The 14,150-nt window shown below is 67.6% G+C and overlaps 1 protein-coding gene across 1 annotated transcript in view; it reads left to right on the top strand.

Moving 5' to 3' along the window:
* The window catches only part of STK32C (serine/threonine kinase 32C), a 39,667-nt gene extending 26,403 nt beyond the window's left edge, over positions 1-13,264 (top strand). Inside the window, exons 2-12 of the mRNA XM_016157544.2 lie at positions 2,098-2,153; positions 5,041-5,192; positions 6,275-6,448; positions 7,314-7,351; positions 7,468-7,557; positions 7,844-7,947; positions 8,430-8,546; positions 9,741-9,866; positions 9,949-10,080; positions 11,377-11,444; positions 12,526-13,264. Coding sequence (XP_016013030.2) covers positions 2,098-2,153; positions 5,041-5,192; positions 6,275-6,448; positions 7,314-7,351; positions 7,468-7,557; positions 7,844-7,947; positions 8,430-8,546; positions 9,741-9,866; positions 9,949-10,080; positions 11,377-11,444; positions 12,526-12,673 — 1,205 coding nt within the window. The 3' untranslated portion in view covers positions 12,674-13,264. The remainder of the gene's footprint in view (positions 1-2,097; positions 2,154-5,040; positions 5,193-6,274; positions 6,449-7,313; positions 7,352-7,467; positions 7,558-7,843; positions 7,948-8,429; positions 8,547-9,740; positions 9,867-9,948; positions 10,081-11,376; positions 11,445-12,525) is intronic.
* Positions 13,265-14,150: the final 886 nt, after the last annotated feature.

Below are 14,150 nucleotides of genomic sequence, written 5' to 3'. Positions count from 1 at the left end.
CATCTTGGAGGGGATTCTCGTGACACAGTGAGTGCACGCTCAACTTTTTAAGAAACTGCCGGAGTTTTCCAAAGTGACACACGCGTCCCGTTCCCACCAGCAATGTCCAGGGCCATGTTGTCCCCATCCCTGCCGACACTTGGTGCTGTCACCTAGGCATGGCTGCCTCTCCGGCGGGGATCATGGTGGCTCATCTCCCTGGTGACCGACGAGCATCTTTTCACGAGCTCACGGGCCTTTTGTATAGCTGCGCCTGACCAAGTCTTCACTGTTTGTGATGGGTTGTCACTTTATTGTTGAGTTGCAGGAGTTCTTTGTGTGGTCTGCCTGCCTCAGTGGGCACAGGTACCCCCAATGCATCTCCTGGGTTTGGCGTTTCTCTTCCTTCATAGTGACTTTTAAAGAGCAGACACTCTTTAGTTTCAATGACGCAAACAATTTTTTTTGCTTTACCAAATTTGTTTACGGTTGGTGTTCTGGCATTACACCTGAGACACCTTCGCCTGTCTCTAGGCTGCAAACACACACCCTTTTCTTCCAGGAGGTTTTATTCTAACTTTGGCGCTTACGTCTGCAACCCTCTAAAACGCCTTCTGGGGGGCTCGCGGGGGCGGCGGCCGCCAGCCCGGCCCTCCCAGGTGGGGCCTGCCGCAGGGACGGGTCACAGAGACGCAGCATGGCCTCGGTCCTTTTTCGAAACTAGGCTGAGTATAAATAAAACACAGATGGCGGATGGCCTGGGACTCATAAATCTAAGAGTTCGATGTCGTTCGCAAAGAAAAGGAGTCAGAACACGCTGCCTCGGCTAGCCGGGTGGTTTCTCGACCTCTCCCATCACCGACAATAAGGTCAGCAGCCGTCCGCACCCACCATCCGCCCGGATGATGACCGTGAGATAGGAAACACATATGCACCCCTTAACATCTGGTCGGCTTCGGGGTGAGGATAAGGTCCAGGGCATGTGCCTGCGAAAGCATCTTTCTTCCCTCCCTGGACCACCCCCCAATAGGGTGCTCCCTCTGGCTCAGGAGAGGTCCTGGGAGTGCGTGTGGGGGAGGGGCAGCAGGGTCCCTCCCTTCCCTCTAGGGGTGCTCCCTCTGGGCTCCTCAGTCCAGCAGAGGTGTACTGACAATGCTGAACGCCCAAAGAAGTCCCCGATCCCTTTCCTCTGGGGACCCCCAGCACCTCCTGCGTCGGGCCCACGGCGGGGGCCCACTCCGTGCGCGAGGCGGCCCTCCACACGAGCCCTGCCCTGGGGACGCAGAACTCAAACTCACCTCTGTGCGGCGGTCAGCTGCATCGAGATGACCTATTTTCACAGCAGCTCTGTGCTCCCGACTCTGTGAAGTCAAAGCCTTCCTTGAAGAATAAATGTTCTTAAACTACCGGTTTTAAAATATTTATCTGAGCCGGAGGGGCCTGGGGCGAGCAGCCAGCGGGCCGCGGGCGCCGTCTCCTCGGGGCGGCCAGAAGCCACAGGCCCACGTCCCGTGGACGTCAGGGCTGTGCGGGTCGGACCCCTTCCTTCTCGCCTACCCTGCGATTGCCGACGTGTGGAGCATGGGGGAGGTGCACGCAGCCCCAGAGGTCACGCTGAGGCACGCGGCGAACTGGCTGGCCTCAGCTCGGGACCCCGGCTCGTACCCGGGCTCCCTTGTCTCCATCCCGTCCGCCCGTCTGCTTTAGGAGCGGCCCCCTGGCGCCATTGTAAAAAGCAACACCCGGAGACACAGCCGGAGGGGGCCTGCCTCCCGGCCTTGGGCCACCCGAGAGCCGGGACCTCCTCCTATTTCCAGGTCTTCGTCAGTCGGGGGGCAGCCTTCACTGGGGCTGGGGGGTGTCCTGTCCTGTCTGTGGGTGGGCCTGCCCCGCCCCACAACGAGCCCAGCAGAGGGGGATGCAGGCCCCAGGACCCGCCTCTCGGCCTTGACTCAGGTCCCCTGCTTCACTCAGAAGCCTGGGGTCAGCCCCCGGCCCGGGCGACGTGGCAGAGGCCGGGCTCCTGCCCCAGCAGGGGCCCTGGGGGTGGCGTGAGCTGGGGGCCGGGGGCGGTGGCCTGCCTGTCGCCTCACCCGGCACCCTCTGTTCTCTCTGCAGTGAACTTTGACCACTTCCAGATCCTGCGTGCCATCGGGAAGGGCAGCTTCGGCAAGGTGAGGCGGGTGGGCTGGGCGGCAGGCTCGCTGCTGGGCGCGCCCCTCTGCCCCCTGGGCTGTTGGCGGGGCCGTGGGTGCGCTTCCCGCCCCGCGGGCTTGTGACACAGGCGTCGGAGGGGCTGTGGGCCAAGCTCACAAGCGCGAGGGCCTCTCGGCCCAGGCCTTCGGGGGCTTGGAGCGCGGCGGGAGCAAAGGGCAGGAGGCACGGCCACCTCTGCGAGCCGGCTCCGGGCGCCCAGGGCGCGGCCTCCGGTCCAGCTCGCCCTTGTGTTCGCTCGGCCGGTCTCACCTCCTGGTCGCTGCCCTGCGATATCTACAGACGGGGGTCGCCGTGAGCCAAGGCCCCGCAGAGGTGGACGCTGGTTCCTCTGCCTTGATGTCCACGTCACAGAGGCTTCAAACAACGGACATTCGGTCTCTCGATTCCGGAGGCCAGCAGTCCGAGCTCCGGGGCCGGCCGGCCGGCCCCCCCCCCCCCCCCCCCCCCCCGCGGGCCGGGGTGGGCGGACTTCCACCGTTCCTCCCACAGGGTGTTCAGCTGGGCCTGGAAATTCAGTTGGCGGAAGGCGGATGACCAGGAGAAAAGCACAGTTATTGAATATATCGCACGTGTCGGCCCTTGCGAGGAAATAAAGCCCCAGAGAAAGGGCGAAACCGAAACGTTTCGTGCTGAACCGGGAGAGGAGCCGGAAGGGCCCGTGGGGCGCCACGGGGAGGCGGGCCACTCGCACCGCGGCCGCCGGGCCCCGGGGCCCCGGCTTCCCCCTTGCCGCTGCCTCCTGGCATGGGGACATCTTCCACGTGAGGGCCTGCTTCCTGCCTTCATGTGTTACATGAGAGGCATTTCCATGGAAACAAAGAGAAAGCAAAGGAGGCTAAGAAGCCCGGTCGCCAGAGGGCGGCGGTTTGGGAAGCCTTCTGGATGTCGCTCTCCGGCATCTTTGGACGGCGCAGGAAGGACGGGCTGCGGCGACTGTGCCGCCTTCCTGGCTTGGGTCTGGGCAGTGCCGCCGGCGGCCCCGGGTGCTCCGGTGAGCCCTCTGAGGGGCGCTCGCCACGGCAGGCATGAGCGGTGCCCGGACGTGACTGAAGTTCGCGTTAACCGTCCAGCTCCCGTTGGTGGAGTTTGCGGAAAAGGGCAGTTTCGTCCCCGGGGATGCCCAGTCAGAGGGTGGGAGGAAGCCTGAGGACGCGGAGGGCTGACCGGCACCGAGCGGCAGGGCCGGTCGCCAACAGGAGGCGGGCACACCTGGCACCCCGCGGGGCTGTGCGGCAGCTCCCACGGACACACGGACGTCCCCCCCACGAGAGCCCCGTTTTCGTTAAAGGTAATTAAAGTCAGTCACGTCCATTTGCAAAGCAGATTGGTCTCCGAAGGTGGCCGCACGCCACTCGAGTGCAGCGAGGACGGAGACTGGTCCGCGGTCGCCGGCCTGGAACTCTCGCTGGGAATTTCAGACTCGACACTGAAAGCCTCTGGAGGCTAAGAAGCCAAGTCCGCAACCTGTCCCCAGACCGTGCCTGTGGTACCTCTCTTCTCAAGGTCCCCGAGATAACCCGAGAATCCCAGGCCTGACAGGAGGTGACCGTCTGTCTTCACCTCTGAGGCTGGCACCAGGCGGTGTTGCAAGGGGCTTTGTGCGCACCGGCCCCATAAAGTCAACCTGCTGTCTGTAATCTGCCTGGTCACACGACTCCACTCACACCATTTTTAAATGTGACATTCCAATCAAAGCGAAGAGGGGGTGCCACTGCACCCTGCACCCCAACACTTTGCCCCCACGCTTTCTTCCAGGCTGTGCATGCCCACGTGGGGTGTGTCATCGCTACCTTGTTTACGTTAAATAGCGCACCGTGGCCCCTCCGCTTGGCACCACGGAAATCGTCACTCGACGTTGAGTGTTCGTGGCCGTGAGCTCGTTCATCGAGCTCGTAGGCGCGTGCCCCGAGGCTGCTGGGTGCTCAGGTGTTTGAAGTCTTGGCATAAATGACACTGTGGTGAACATCTCCGGGACGAGTCCCTCCATTTCCCAGGACGGCCCCTGAGCCGAGGGCACACGGGTGTCGCCAGGGGGTTGGACCCCGCGTGTCTGACTGGGGACATGGCGCCTGCTGGGACGTCTGGCCAGTTCCGGGCCTGCCTGTGGACGAGGCACCTGGGGTCTGGAGGCCCAGACTCTTCCAGCTGCGTCCAGGTCCCCCTGCTCCTGGTCCTTGAAGACCGGGAGGCCGAGGGCTGCGGGGACCTCGGAGATGGCTCTGGGGCGTGTCCTGGGGAGGCCTCGCCGTGACTTGGAGGGGGACGCGGTGCTGGCTGTGCAGCCTACTGTTTTGTGCACTGATCCTGGTTCCCCCTGGAGGTCTTTGCCCCCAATCCTGATCGAATTTCCTTCCCGCGCGTCTCCTGGTCCTGGGCTGCTTCGGCCGCTCCTCGCCTGGTCCCCTCTGCCGGGCAGGGAGTGACGTGCCAGCGCTGTCAGCATGGCCGAGTGACACTGTGGTTCAGTGCGTGAGGGGTGGGACAGCTGTGCGGGGACCCTGCCGTCGGGAGGGGCGGGACGTCCGGATGGCAGCTGTCATTCATGGGGGCTTCCTGGGTGCCGGGCTCTGGCTGAGGGGTCCTGTCACTCATCCGCCACCACCCTCCAAGCCACCTGCTGCTCTGAGCCCCCCGGGACAGTGTGCTGGGGTTGAGGACAGTGAGGCCCCCTGTCAGGGCTGGTGAGGGGTGTGGGCACCAGCACCGGCCTGCAGAACCCCCGCCCTGCCCACTGTGCGCTTGGAGGGCGCCTGTGCCCAGGGCGCGCGTCCCGCCCAGACCGCCCTGAGCCGCTTCGCAGCCGCGCCGGCAGCAGCTGTGCCACAGCGCGCCCCGCTCCCCCAGGTGTGCATCGTGCAGAAGCGCGATACGGAGAAGATGTACGCCATGAAGTACATGAACAAGCAGCAGTGCATCGAGCGCGACGCCGTGCGCCACGTGTTCCGGGAGCTGGAGATCCTGCAGGAGATCGAGCACGTGTTCCTGGTCAACCTCTGGTGAGCCGCCGTCGGCCCGCTCCCTGACTCCGCCCCGCCCCGCCCCTGGCCCCGCCCCCGGCCCTGCCTCCTGACCCCGCCCACCCACCCCAGGGCCCGTGTCAGGGGCCATGCGCATGCCCTCAGCGCCTCCCCGCCTCCCCAGTTAACGAGGAGGTCTGGGTCCCGCAGAGAGGAGGCCCCAGGGAGAATCTGGGGGTCTGACTGCGTGTCCGCCACAGCAGGGGCACTGAGACCAGCCCCAGGGGGCGTGGGACCTGCAGGCTGCCCGGGCCGTGCCCGCCCTCCTCGGCAGCGCATCCCTCAGCGCCCTCCCCGTGGGGCCCCAGGCTCGCAGACCGCAGTGCCTCCCGGGGCCCTCGGCGGGCATGGGCGCCCACAGCAGCTGGAGAGGCCCCTGCTAAACGCACTCGGGCCCTGGCCGTGAGCCCCAGAAAGATTGGAACATCCCCCGAATGTAGCCTGAGAGTCTATTAGCACAAGGCAGCCAGCCAGAGCCTGGGAGTTCAGCGTGTTCTGGCAGGTCTTTCAGGGAACTCCCTCAGAGCCAGACCCCCCCCCAACTACTTTCCCCGGGGGTCAGCGCAGGTGCAGGAGGGACGTCAAAGTGGACGGCAGCCACACCACCCCCAGCGGGTTCGCTCAGCCCTGCTCAGTGGTGCCGGGGGAGGGAGGAGCACGGCTCTCCCCCGCCAGGTGGCTGTGTGGCGACAGGGAGGCTGACCAGACTGCAGCGTCCCCAGGGGCTGGCGGAGCCCTGCGCGGCCCAGGCCAGGAGGAAGGAGGGTGAGGGGAGGGCCGCGGGCCTCAGGCCCCTCGCCCCCCGCCGCACGTGCCTGCGAGCCTGGCTCACTGCGGCCCACGGCCCTGTAGGCCGTCTGGTCTCCAGGAAGGCAGAGGGGCTGTCCGGCCCCGGAGCTGTCATGGCTGTGGCCCCGTTTTCAGCATCCTGGGACAACTGCCATTCAAGTGCCCCTAAACCCTCCGGCGCGGCCCTGCCAGGGGTTGTTGGGGGTGGCGGGAGCTGCAGCTCGGGCTCCCCGGCGGTGCGTGTGCCAGTCCCCCCACCCCGGTGCCCCCAGGTACTCCTTCCAGGACGAGGAGGACATGTTCATGGTCGTGGACCTGCTGCTGGGCGGGGACCTGCGCTACCACCTGCAGCAGAACGTGCAGTTCTCCGAGGACACGGTGCGGCTGTACATCTGCGAGCTGGCGCTGGCGCTCGACTACCTGCGCAGCCAGCACATCATCCACAGGTGCGCAGCAGCGGGGCGGGGCCTCCGCGGGCGGGGCGGGGCGGGGCCTGGCCCGGGCCGGGGCCTGGCCTGTGCCGCACCACCTGCGGGGCGATGACCCTCACCAGGGCCCTGCTGGGCTGGCTCCTGAGCGCCCTACCGCGGCCTCGCCCGCGGACCTGCCTCCGGGTGCAGCGCCTGGGCCCGCCCAGCAGCTGTATGTCTGACGGCCACCGGGGCGGGTCCTGTCCCAGCTGGGCTGAGCGCAGAGAGCCATCGGCTCTTGGGGACCCCAGGGCCTGGCCACATTGGGGGGCCCTTCGCCCGGTCTGTGTAACTGCAGGACCCCTGCCGCCACCTAGCAGAGATCCGTCATGGCCCTGGGGAATTCAGACGATGTTAACTTTAGCTTAAAGGAGATGCAGTTAGGGAAACGACGCTGCGTTCAGAGAAAAACAAACAATGACATGCGGTACCGAGGGCGGCAGGCCAGACGTGCGCGGTTTCACTCCGCGGGGCTCCGGTCGCGTCCCCCGGTCAGGCTCGGGCACCGAACTCCTACGGGTGCCTGCGAGTCGCGCGCCGTGAGGCCTGGCACAGCCCCGGCGCCCACCGCGTGCGGCCGGGCGTCCGGCTCGGGGCTCTGCCCGCCCGTGTCCACTGCCGGCATCTCCCTGCCGCCTCTGGTCTCAGAAGCTGGGGTGGCCTCACCCCGCTGTCCGCACATCGCGGCCGGGGGTGGGGGTGGGGGCCGTGCGCTCTCGCGTCTCCCCGGGGCCCACCTCGCACCTCTGCCTGGGCGGGGGCCCTTAGAGGAGCCGCAGCCCCACTTGGGCGGGGACGGGAAGGGTTGTGACCGTCTCCCCGCTTCCTGCCCCTTCTCCAGAGACGTGAAGCCCGACAACATCCTGCTGGACGAGCAAGGTGAGCGCGGAGGGAGGCGGCGGGAGGCGGTGGGAGGCGGAGGGGGGCGGATGCAGGCGAGCCAGGCCCGGAGGGCGCGGCCCTGTCCCCGGACACCGTGTCCTCTCCCCTCCCAGGGCACGCGCACCTGACCGACTTCAACATCGCCACCATCATCAAGGACGGGGAGAGGGCCACGGCGCTGGCCGGAACCAAGCCCTACATGGGTGAGTGCGGCCCCCGCCCGGCGCAGGCCCGGCCAGCCACCGGCTCCCGCTCCCCGTGGCCGCTGGGGCCAGGTCCCCGCCCCGGGGGCACAGTGTGGGTGATAGGAACAGCTGTGCTTGACCCACGGGAAGACCGCGTGACCCGTGCGGCTGCCGGCCATGCAGAGACGGCCATGCTGAGACGGCTCTGGGCGGTCAGCGGGGAGGGGGCACGGGGAGGGTGGCTCGCCGGCCCAGCTCTGGGGCACACGTGGGGACGCTCGGTGCCCCTCTCCTTTCTGGAAAGCTCCGGAGATCTTCCAGTCTTTCGTCAATGGGGGGACCGGCTACTCTTTCGAGGTGGACTGGTGGTCGGTGGGGGTGATGGCCTACGAGCTGCTGCGTGGCTGGGTATGTAGCCGCTTGGCCCCCAGACCCCAGGGAGGGGTGTGGCTGTGCCCCAGGGGCTCAGGGGTGGCTCCATTCTCCTTGTCCAGGACGGGGCTTTCAGCCTTGAGTCTGGGTGGCCGTGTGAGGCCTGAGGCCAGTGGGAGGGGTCACTGGGGTTTCTCCGGGGGGGCGGGGCTGTGTGCCGGCCTAGGGGGCAGGCGGGCGGGAGCTGCCCGCAGTTCCCGCGTGCGACCTGGTGCTGCTTGCAGCCTGGGCCTTGAGCTGCCCTCCTGCCCCTCATGGGCGCCTCCCAGGGCACCCTGTCCTTAGCCGCCCCCAGGACCCCGTCCCTGAGGAGGTGGCCCTCCGGCCCTCCAGGGCTCACCCTCCTAGCCCCTGGGGGTGAGGGGCCCTCTGAACCCGCCCGTCAGGTCCCGAGCGGGGCGGGAGGGTGCGCTGGACACGCGGCGGACACAGGGACAGCACTCCCCGCCCCCGTCCAGAGGCCCTACGACATCCACTCGGGCAACGCCGTGGAGTCCCTGGTGCAGCTGTTCAGCACTGCAAGCGTCCAGTACGTCCCCTCCTGGTCCAAGGACATGGTGGCCCTGCTTCGGAAGGTGAGGCCCCGGGAGCGCAGGCTGGGCCCGGCCTCCTGTCCCGAGGGCGGCTGGCGGGCGGTGTCCGTGCTCAGTGGCAGTGGCCAGCAGCCTGCGGGCTGGCCGGCCGGCCTGTAGCAGCCAGGCCAGTCTGGGCACCGGCAGTGGGCTGGACCACCTGGGCCGTCCCTCCGTTTAAGCCCCATGGCCCGGTTCTGGGACACTGGCCGTCACAGTCTCCCAGGTGCCCACACTGAGGCGCGACGTCTGCCCTGTGTGCCGGGGGAGGGTGCGTGTGGCCGGCAGGGGCTGTGCTGTGCCTTGACCCCGTGCCCCTTGCTCCTCTGTGGGGAGCGTGCAGCCAGGGCCCGCTGCCAACGGCTGGGCCACCCCCTAGGAGCAAGTGGGGGAGACCCCGGACGCCCCTGCACCTCCCGGGGCCCGCGCGTCTGCAGCAGCCGGGCTCGCGCCGCCCGGCAGGGACGTGGGGCCGAGCCGCTGCCACCGGCGAGCCTCCCGCGGGGCCGCTCCCCCAGGGCCCACGCAGCTGCCCCGAGGAGAGCCGCACTTTGAACCCACCCACTGCGTCCCGAGCGGGTGTGGGAGGACTCCCTGGACACACACAGCCCTGATGCCAGGCCCACGGGATCCCCCTGGGCAGTCCCTGCCCCTGCCCCTGCCCGGAGACCCTCCACCCTGAGCTGTGGCCAGGCAGCTGGAGGCTCCTCCCGGCCCCCAGGAAGCCTCGGCACCCGGTTTCCCTGTGCCGGAGGGTCACGCGGTGGCGCCTGGCCCCCAGAGACCCTCGTGGTGAGTGGGGGTGATGTGTGCCAAGCCCACGCCTGGGGAAGCCGCAGACCGGGCCTGCGGTGTGTGAGGCCCAGCCGCTGTCCCGCCGGCCACACTCAGAGCCCTGCGGCCTCATGCCGGCTGTGACAGTCACTGGCCTGTCACCATCCTGCGGTGAGCCAGGCCGAGGCTGCCACCTGCTGGCGAATCTCGGCAGCGCGTCCCCACAGACCCAGGCGGGGCCCTGTGCCGCCCTGGGCTCCGGGGGCTTGGCCTGTCCCCTCAGGCCACGTTGTCCCGTGGCTGTCACTGCACTGACCCAGTCACTGGCCTGAAACCGCCGCCACCCTTCGGCGCCAGAGCCCTGAGGCCCTGAGTGCCGAGTGCCGCGCGGCGCGGCGGCCTCTGACGCGGGCCTCGTTCCAGCTGCTCGCCGTGAGCCCCGAGCACCGCGTCTCCAGCCTGCAGGACATGCGGGCGGCCCCGTCGCTGGCCGGCGTGCTGTGGGACCACCTGGGCGAGAAGAAGGTGGAGCCCGGCTTCGTGCCCAACGTAAGCTCGCGGGCAGCGGGGCGGCCCGGGCGGCGCCGGCGGAACCCCGGGGTGGGGTGAGCTCAGCGCCCTGCCCCCACAGAAAGGCCGCCTGCACTGCGACCCCACCTTCGAGCTGGAGGAGATGATCCTGGAGTCGAGGCCCCTGCACAAGAAGAAGAAGCGGCTGGCCAAGAGCAGGTCGCGGGACAGCAGCAGGGACAGCGCCCAGTCCGTGAGTGCCGGGCGCGGGGCCCTCTGCACCTCAGCGTCCTGCCGGGCCCCCCGCACGCGGGCGCCCGGAGAGCCCTGCACGCGGCCATCCCGAAGTCCCGGTGCCTTCCCGCCGCCTGCCCTGGCCCAGCCCCGTCTCCAGCTCTCAAGTCCCACGTCCTCCTCTGAGGCCCTCACTTCCTGTCCAAGCCCCTCACTTCCTCCTCTGACCCCCTCACTTCCTGCCTGAGCCCCTCACCTCCTCTGAGTGGGAAGAGGTGAATGGGAGCCCACTCCAGGGGTCTCTCCCGGGAGCTGGACCCCTGGTGCTGGGGGGACGGGACACTCCTTAGCCAGCGCCTCCCCGGAGCCGGCGGCCATGCTGCCTTTGCTGGTTGCTGCTCTGAAGCTCAGAGGGGAGGTGGACGTGGGTCCTGGGCGACAAGTCCTGTCTTTGCGGCATCTGCACGGTCACACCCCCGCCTGTCTGCAGGCGCATCGGGGTGACTGCGGCTCCCCCCTTCCCGGTTGCCAGCCAGGCCGCGGCTTGGACGTGGGAAGCTCCCGCGCCTGGTCCAGCCGCTCCGAAGGCCTGCGGCTCTCACAGTGTGAGCCTGTCGAGGGTGCAGCTCGGGCCTGGGGCTGGGCGTCTGCGCACACCGTGCCCCAGGCTGCGAACGGGCGGACCTGAGCCTGTCACTCACTCATGCGTCCCCAGTGCCCAGCGATGGCCAGCAACCCACGGGCCGTGCGACTCCTTCCCCGCCCGTCCCCACGCCAGAGCACACCCCTCCTCCTGTACCCACCCCCTTCCACTCCACATGCCACCAGCAAAGGGTCCGCGTTTATCGGCCAGTGTGAGGCCCAGCTCAGTCCCATCTGAGAGTCTGCCTCTCAGCATGGCCCCTGTGGCCAGCCTTCTCAGGCAGGTTCTCTGGGAGCAGATTTCAAGAAGGGAATTCGTGTACCAGAGATGAGGGACCCAGAGGACCCAGCCTGGGCTGGGGAACGGGAAGGGCCAAGCCAGGGGTGGTTTCCCACCAAATCAGGCTGCAGAGTCATCGCCAGACATGTCAGCATCCACCCTGGGCCAGGGGCTGGGCCTCTGTACAGGAAATCCTTGGTCTCTGGCTAAGGGTCACCTGGGAGCTGCAAACTCCCAGAAGCTCTGGCTTCCCGAGGGCAGAGTTCAGGCCTCAACAGAAAGCCACAGGTGCAGGCCACAGGAAGAGAAGCAGACAGGGGCAGGGGGTACACTCGGGATCCCACCTGAGGGGACATAAAGAAGCTGATGCCCACTGCTCCTTCCGACTAACAGGAGAATGACTACCTCCAGGACTGCCTTGACGCGATCCAACAAGACTTCGTCATTTTTAACAGAGAAAAGTGAGTGTGCATGTGCACATGTGTGTGGGTGTGTGTGCACATGTGTCTGTGTGGCGGGGGTACGTGCATCTGCGTTCGTGTGCACTTGCGTGTGCGTGGGGGGCGATGAGGTGGAGGGGAGTTTGGGGCAATGGGCCAAAGTGATTTTGGCCGCGCAGGTCCTGACCCCAGTAGCCACGTAGCATCGAGGGGCCTGGGGGACCTGATCCCACCCTCCCGGGGGTCTGAGCAGCACCCTGGACAGGGACCCCGCTCAAGTTTGTTGGCGGGGAGAGCCCTCTGGAACCTTAGTCCTGAACTAGGGCCAGTGGCCAGGACCTCTGGGGGCGGCTTCGTGGCCTCCCCAGACAAGGGGGGACAGCTTCTTGGGTGGCCCCTGCAGAGTCACCTCAACCCCCACCCCACTCTCAGTCACTCACTCGGCAAACATTTACTGCATGCCAGGGACTGTGGGACAGAAAGGGCATGGCCAGCTGGCAGGGAGAGACAACAGGCCACAAAGCCAAGACGGCTCCGGGTGGAGAGAGAGCCCCGTGGGGGAGGAGTGGCAGGGTGAGGCCAGAGGGCTTCCTGGAGGCGGCGGCTTTGGGCTCTGGCTGGAAAGATGGGCAGGATTGGCTGGTGCTCTGTCCTGCTTCAGTGACCAGGATGACATGTGGCACTGGTTGAGGACTCTGGCCACCATTCTGAAAGTCAGGGGCCTGGGTAAAAATGGGGCTTGGCCAGGCTCTTTGAAAAGCCTTGTTCCGAAATTACTGCCCCCAGAACTCGACTTAAACTCAGCCTCCTCGTAGCTCCCGGCTGGAAATGAGCCGAGCCTTGCCGGGCCTGCTGCTCCCAGCCCTACGGCCGCCAACAGCCAGAAGGCGCTACTGGGCCGGGTGCCCACAGCCCGCCTGCCCTGTGGCCAGCCCCACATCTGCCATCGGGAGGGGCATCTGCCTGGGCAGAGAGGCCTAGCACCTGCTCCGACGGTGGCCCTGAGGGACACTTGCGTCCCCAGACAGGCTGTGGGTGCTGAGCAGTGGCCCGGGGCTGCTGGCGAGGCTGCACATGGCCCCTGCCTGTGCTTCCCCTCCAGGCTGAAGAGGGGCCAGGACCCCGTGAGCCAGCCCCTGCCGGCGCCCGAGGCCGGGCGCGTGGACGGCGAGGACGCGGCGGACGGCGAGGAGGCGCGCCCCTCCCTGCCCATGTGCGGCCCCCTCTGCCCCTCGGCCGGGAGCGGCTAGGAGCCTGCAGCCCCGAGGCAGTGACTCGTGCTGGGGACTCAGGTCCGCCAGAGGGACAGGGCGATGGCAGCGGGCACGGCCCAGTACCGACCTTCCCCCGGAGCAGCCCCCGGCACAGACCCGAGCTGGCGGCCACTTCCACTGTTACAGCCTGACCACCTAGCTGCCACTGGGCTCCTGGAGGTACATGGTGACACGAGGCTGGCGTGACCCACCGTGGTGGACAAGGAGGGCAGGTGCCACCTGGGCCCCCCCGACTACGGGTGACGGTGGAGGGAGGCCCGCGGCCCGCCTGGCCTCCCGGCGGCCGCTGCCGCCTCACGGGCAGGGCGCGAAGCTGAGCCGAGCCTGCCCCTCGCCACTTCCGCGTACACAGGCCTGGTCGCCCGGCCCTGCCGCCGGCTGCCCGGCGACCGTGAACTCGCCGCCCAGAGCTGTGGGGCAGCGCAGGGGCCGCAGTTCTTGTGCATCGGGGGCGGGCGGGGGGAGGCGAGGGTGTTTTATCGACCCGCAAACTGTCCCAGCACTTCCTGTGGTGTTTCTGAAGTTTGCACCTCCGTGAATTACACCAAACCTACTCGAGTCCAGAGCCTCGTGCGCACCGCCCCTGCCGAGCGAGGCTGCCGGCCACAGCTCCGTCTGCAGCCAGCCGCCCCGCACCGCCAGTGCCCTCCGCACCCCAGTCCCGCTGCTGGGCTGGGTGGGGCGCCCCACTCCTCACGTGGGAGCCCCGAGGCTGCAGCGGGGCGGGCGGAGGGGCCCCCATAGCACTGGGCAGCAAGGCAGCTGTGCAAGGACGAGGCCACGACACTGACCGTCCTGAGCAGTCGGCCGAGCCGGACGGTGGGGAAGGTTAGAGGGGCCTCTGCCCGGGCCCTGGGGGTTGGGTGCTGGAAGTGCAGCTGGGCCCATGTGGGGGACTTGGGCCCAGTCAGCCCCAGAGAAGCCAGGCCCAGAGGTGGGCAGCGTTGGAGGCCCTGGGGCAGGGCAGGCCCCAGAAGGTCCTGGTGGGTGTCTGGTGAAGCCAGAGGCCAGAGCGGGGGAGGGGGTTTGTAAACATGTAAATCTGGGTGCTTCTGAGACCCCAGAGGGCAGCACGTGTCTCCTGGGTTGGTGGCAGGGATGTGGGTGTGGTCCGGCTCTGTGATCACCGTCCCTCGCCAGGGGAGGGGGACCCGATGCAGTGGACCTTGGCCTCGGACTCCAGGGGACTTGGTGGGACCAGAAGGACTGACCCCCTCCAGGGGCTCCCCTGAGCCAACGGGGCTTCGTGACGGGAGCGGGCCGTGTTCCCTCAGACGTGCTCCTGGCCACCAGTCGGAGGGCCCGGTGGCGTGAGGTGTGGGGGCCCGCCCCTGACCTTCCCAGCTTGTCCTCCAGGGACCACGGCCGTCCTGCTCCTGGGCTGAGGGCATCTTTCGGGGAGCATCCCACAGCGGGGGGCACAGAACTGGAACCATTTTTATGAGAAGGATGC

This window comes from Rousettus aegyptiacus, unplaced genomic scaffold (genome assembly GCF_014176215.1).
Source record: "Rousettus aegyptiacus isolate mRouAeg1 unplaced genomic scaffold, mRouAeg1.p scaffold_m13_p_6, whole genome shotgun sequence".
NCBI lineage: Eukaryota > Metazoa > Chordata > Mammalia > Chiroptera > Pteropodidae > Rousettus > Rousettus aegyptiacus.
Note: the sequence above shows the minus strand (reverse complement) of the source record. Positions and strands in the feature narration are given on the sequence as shown.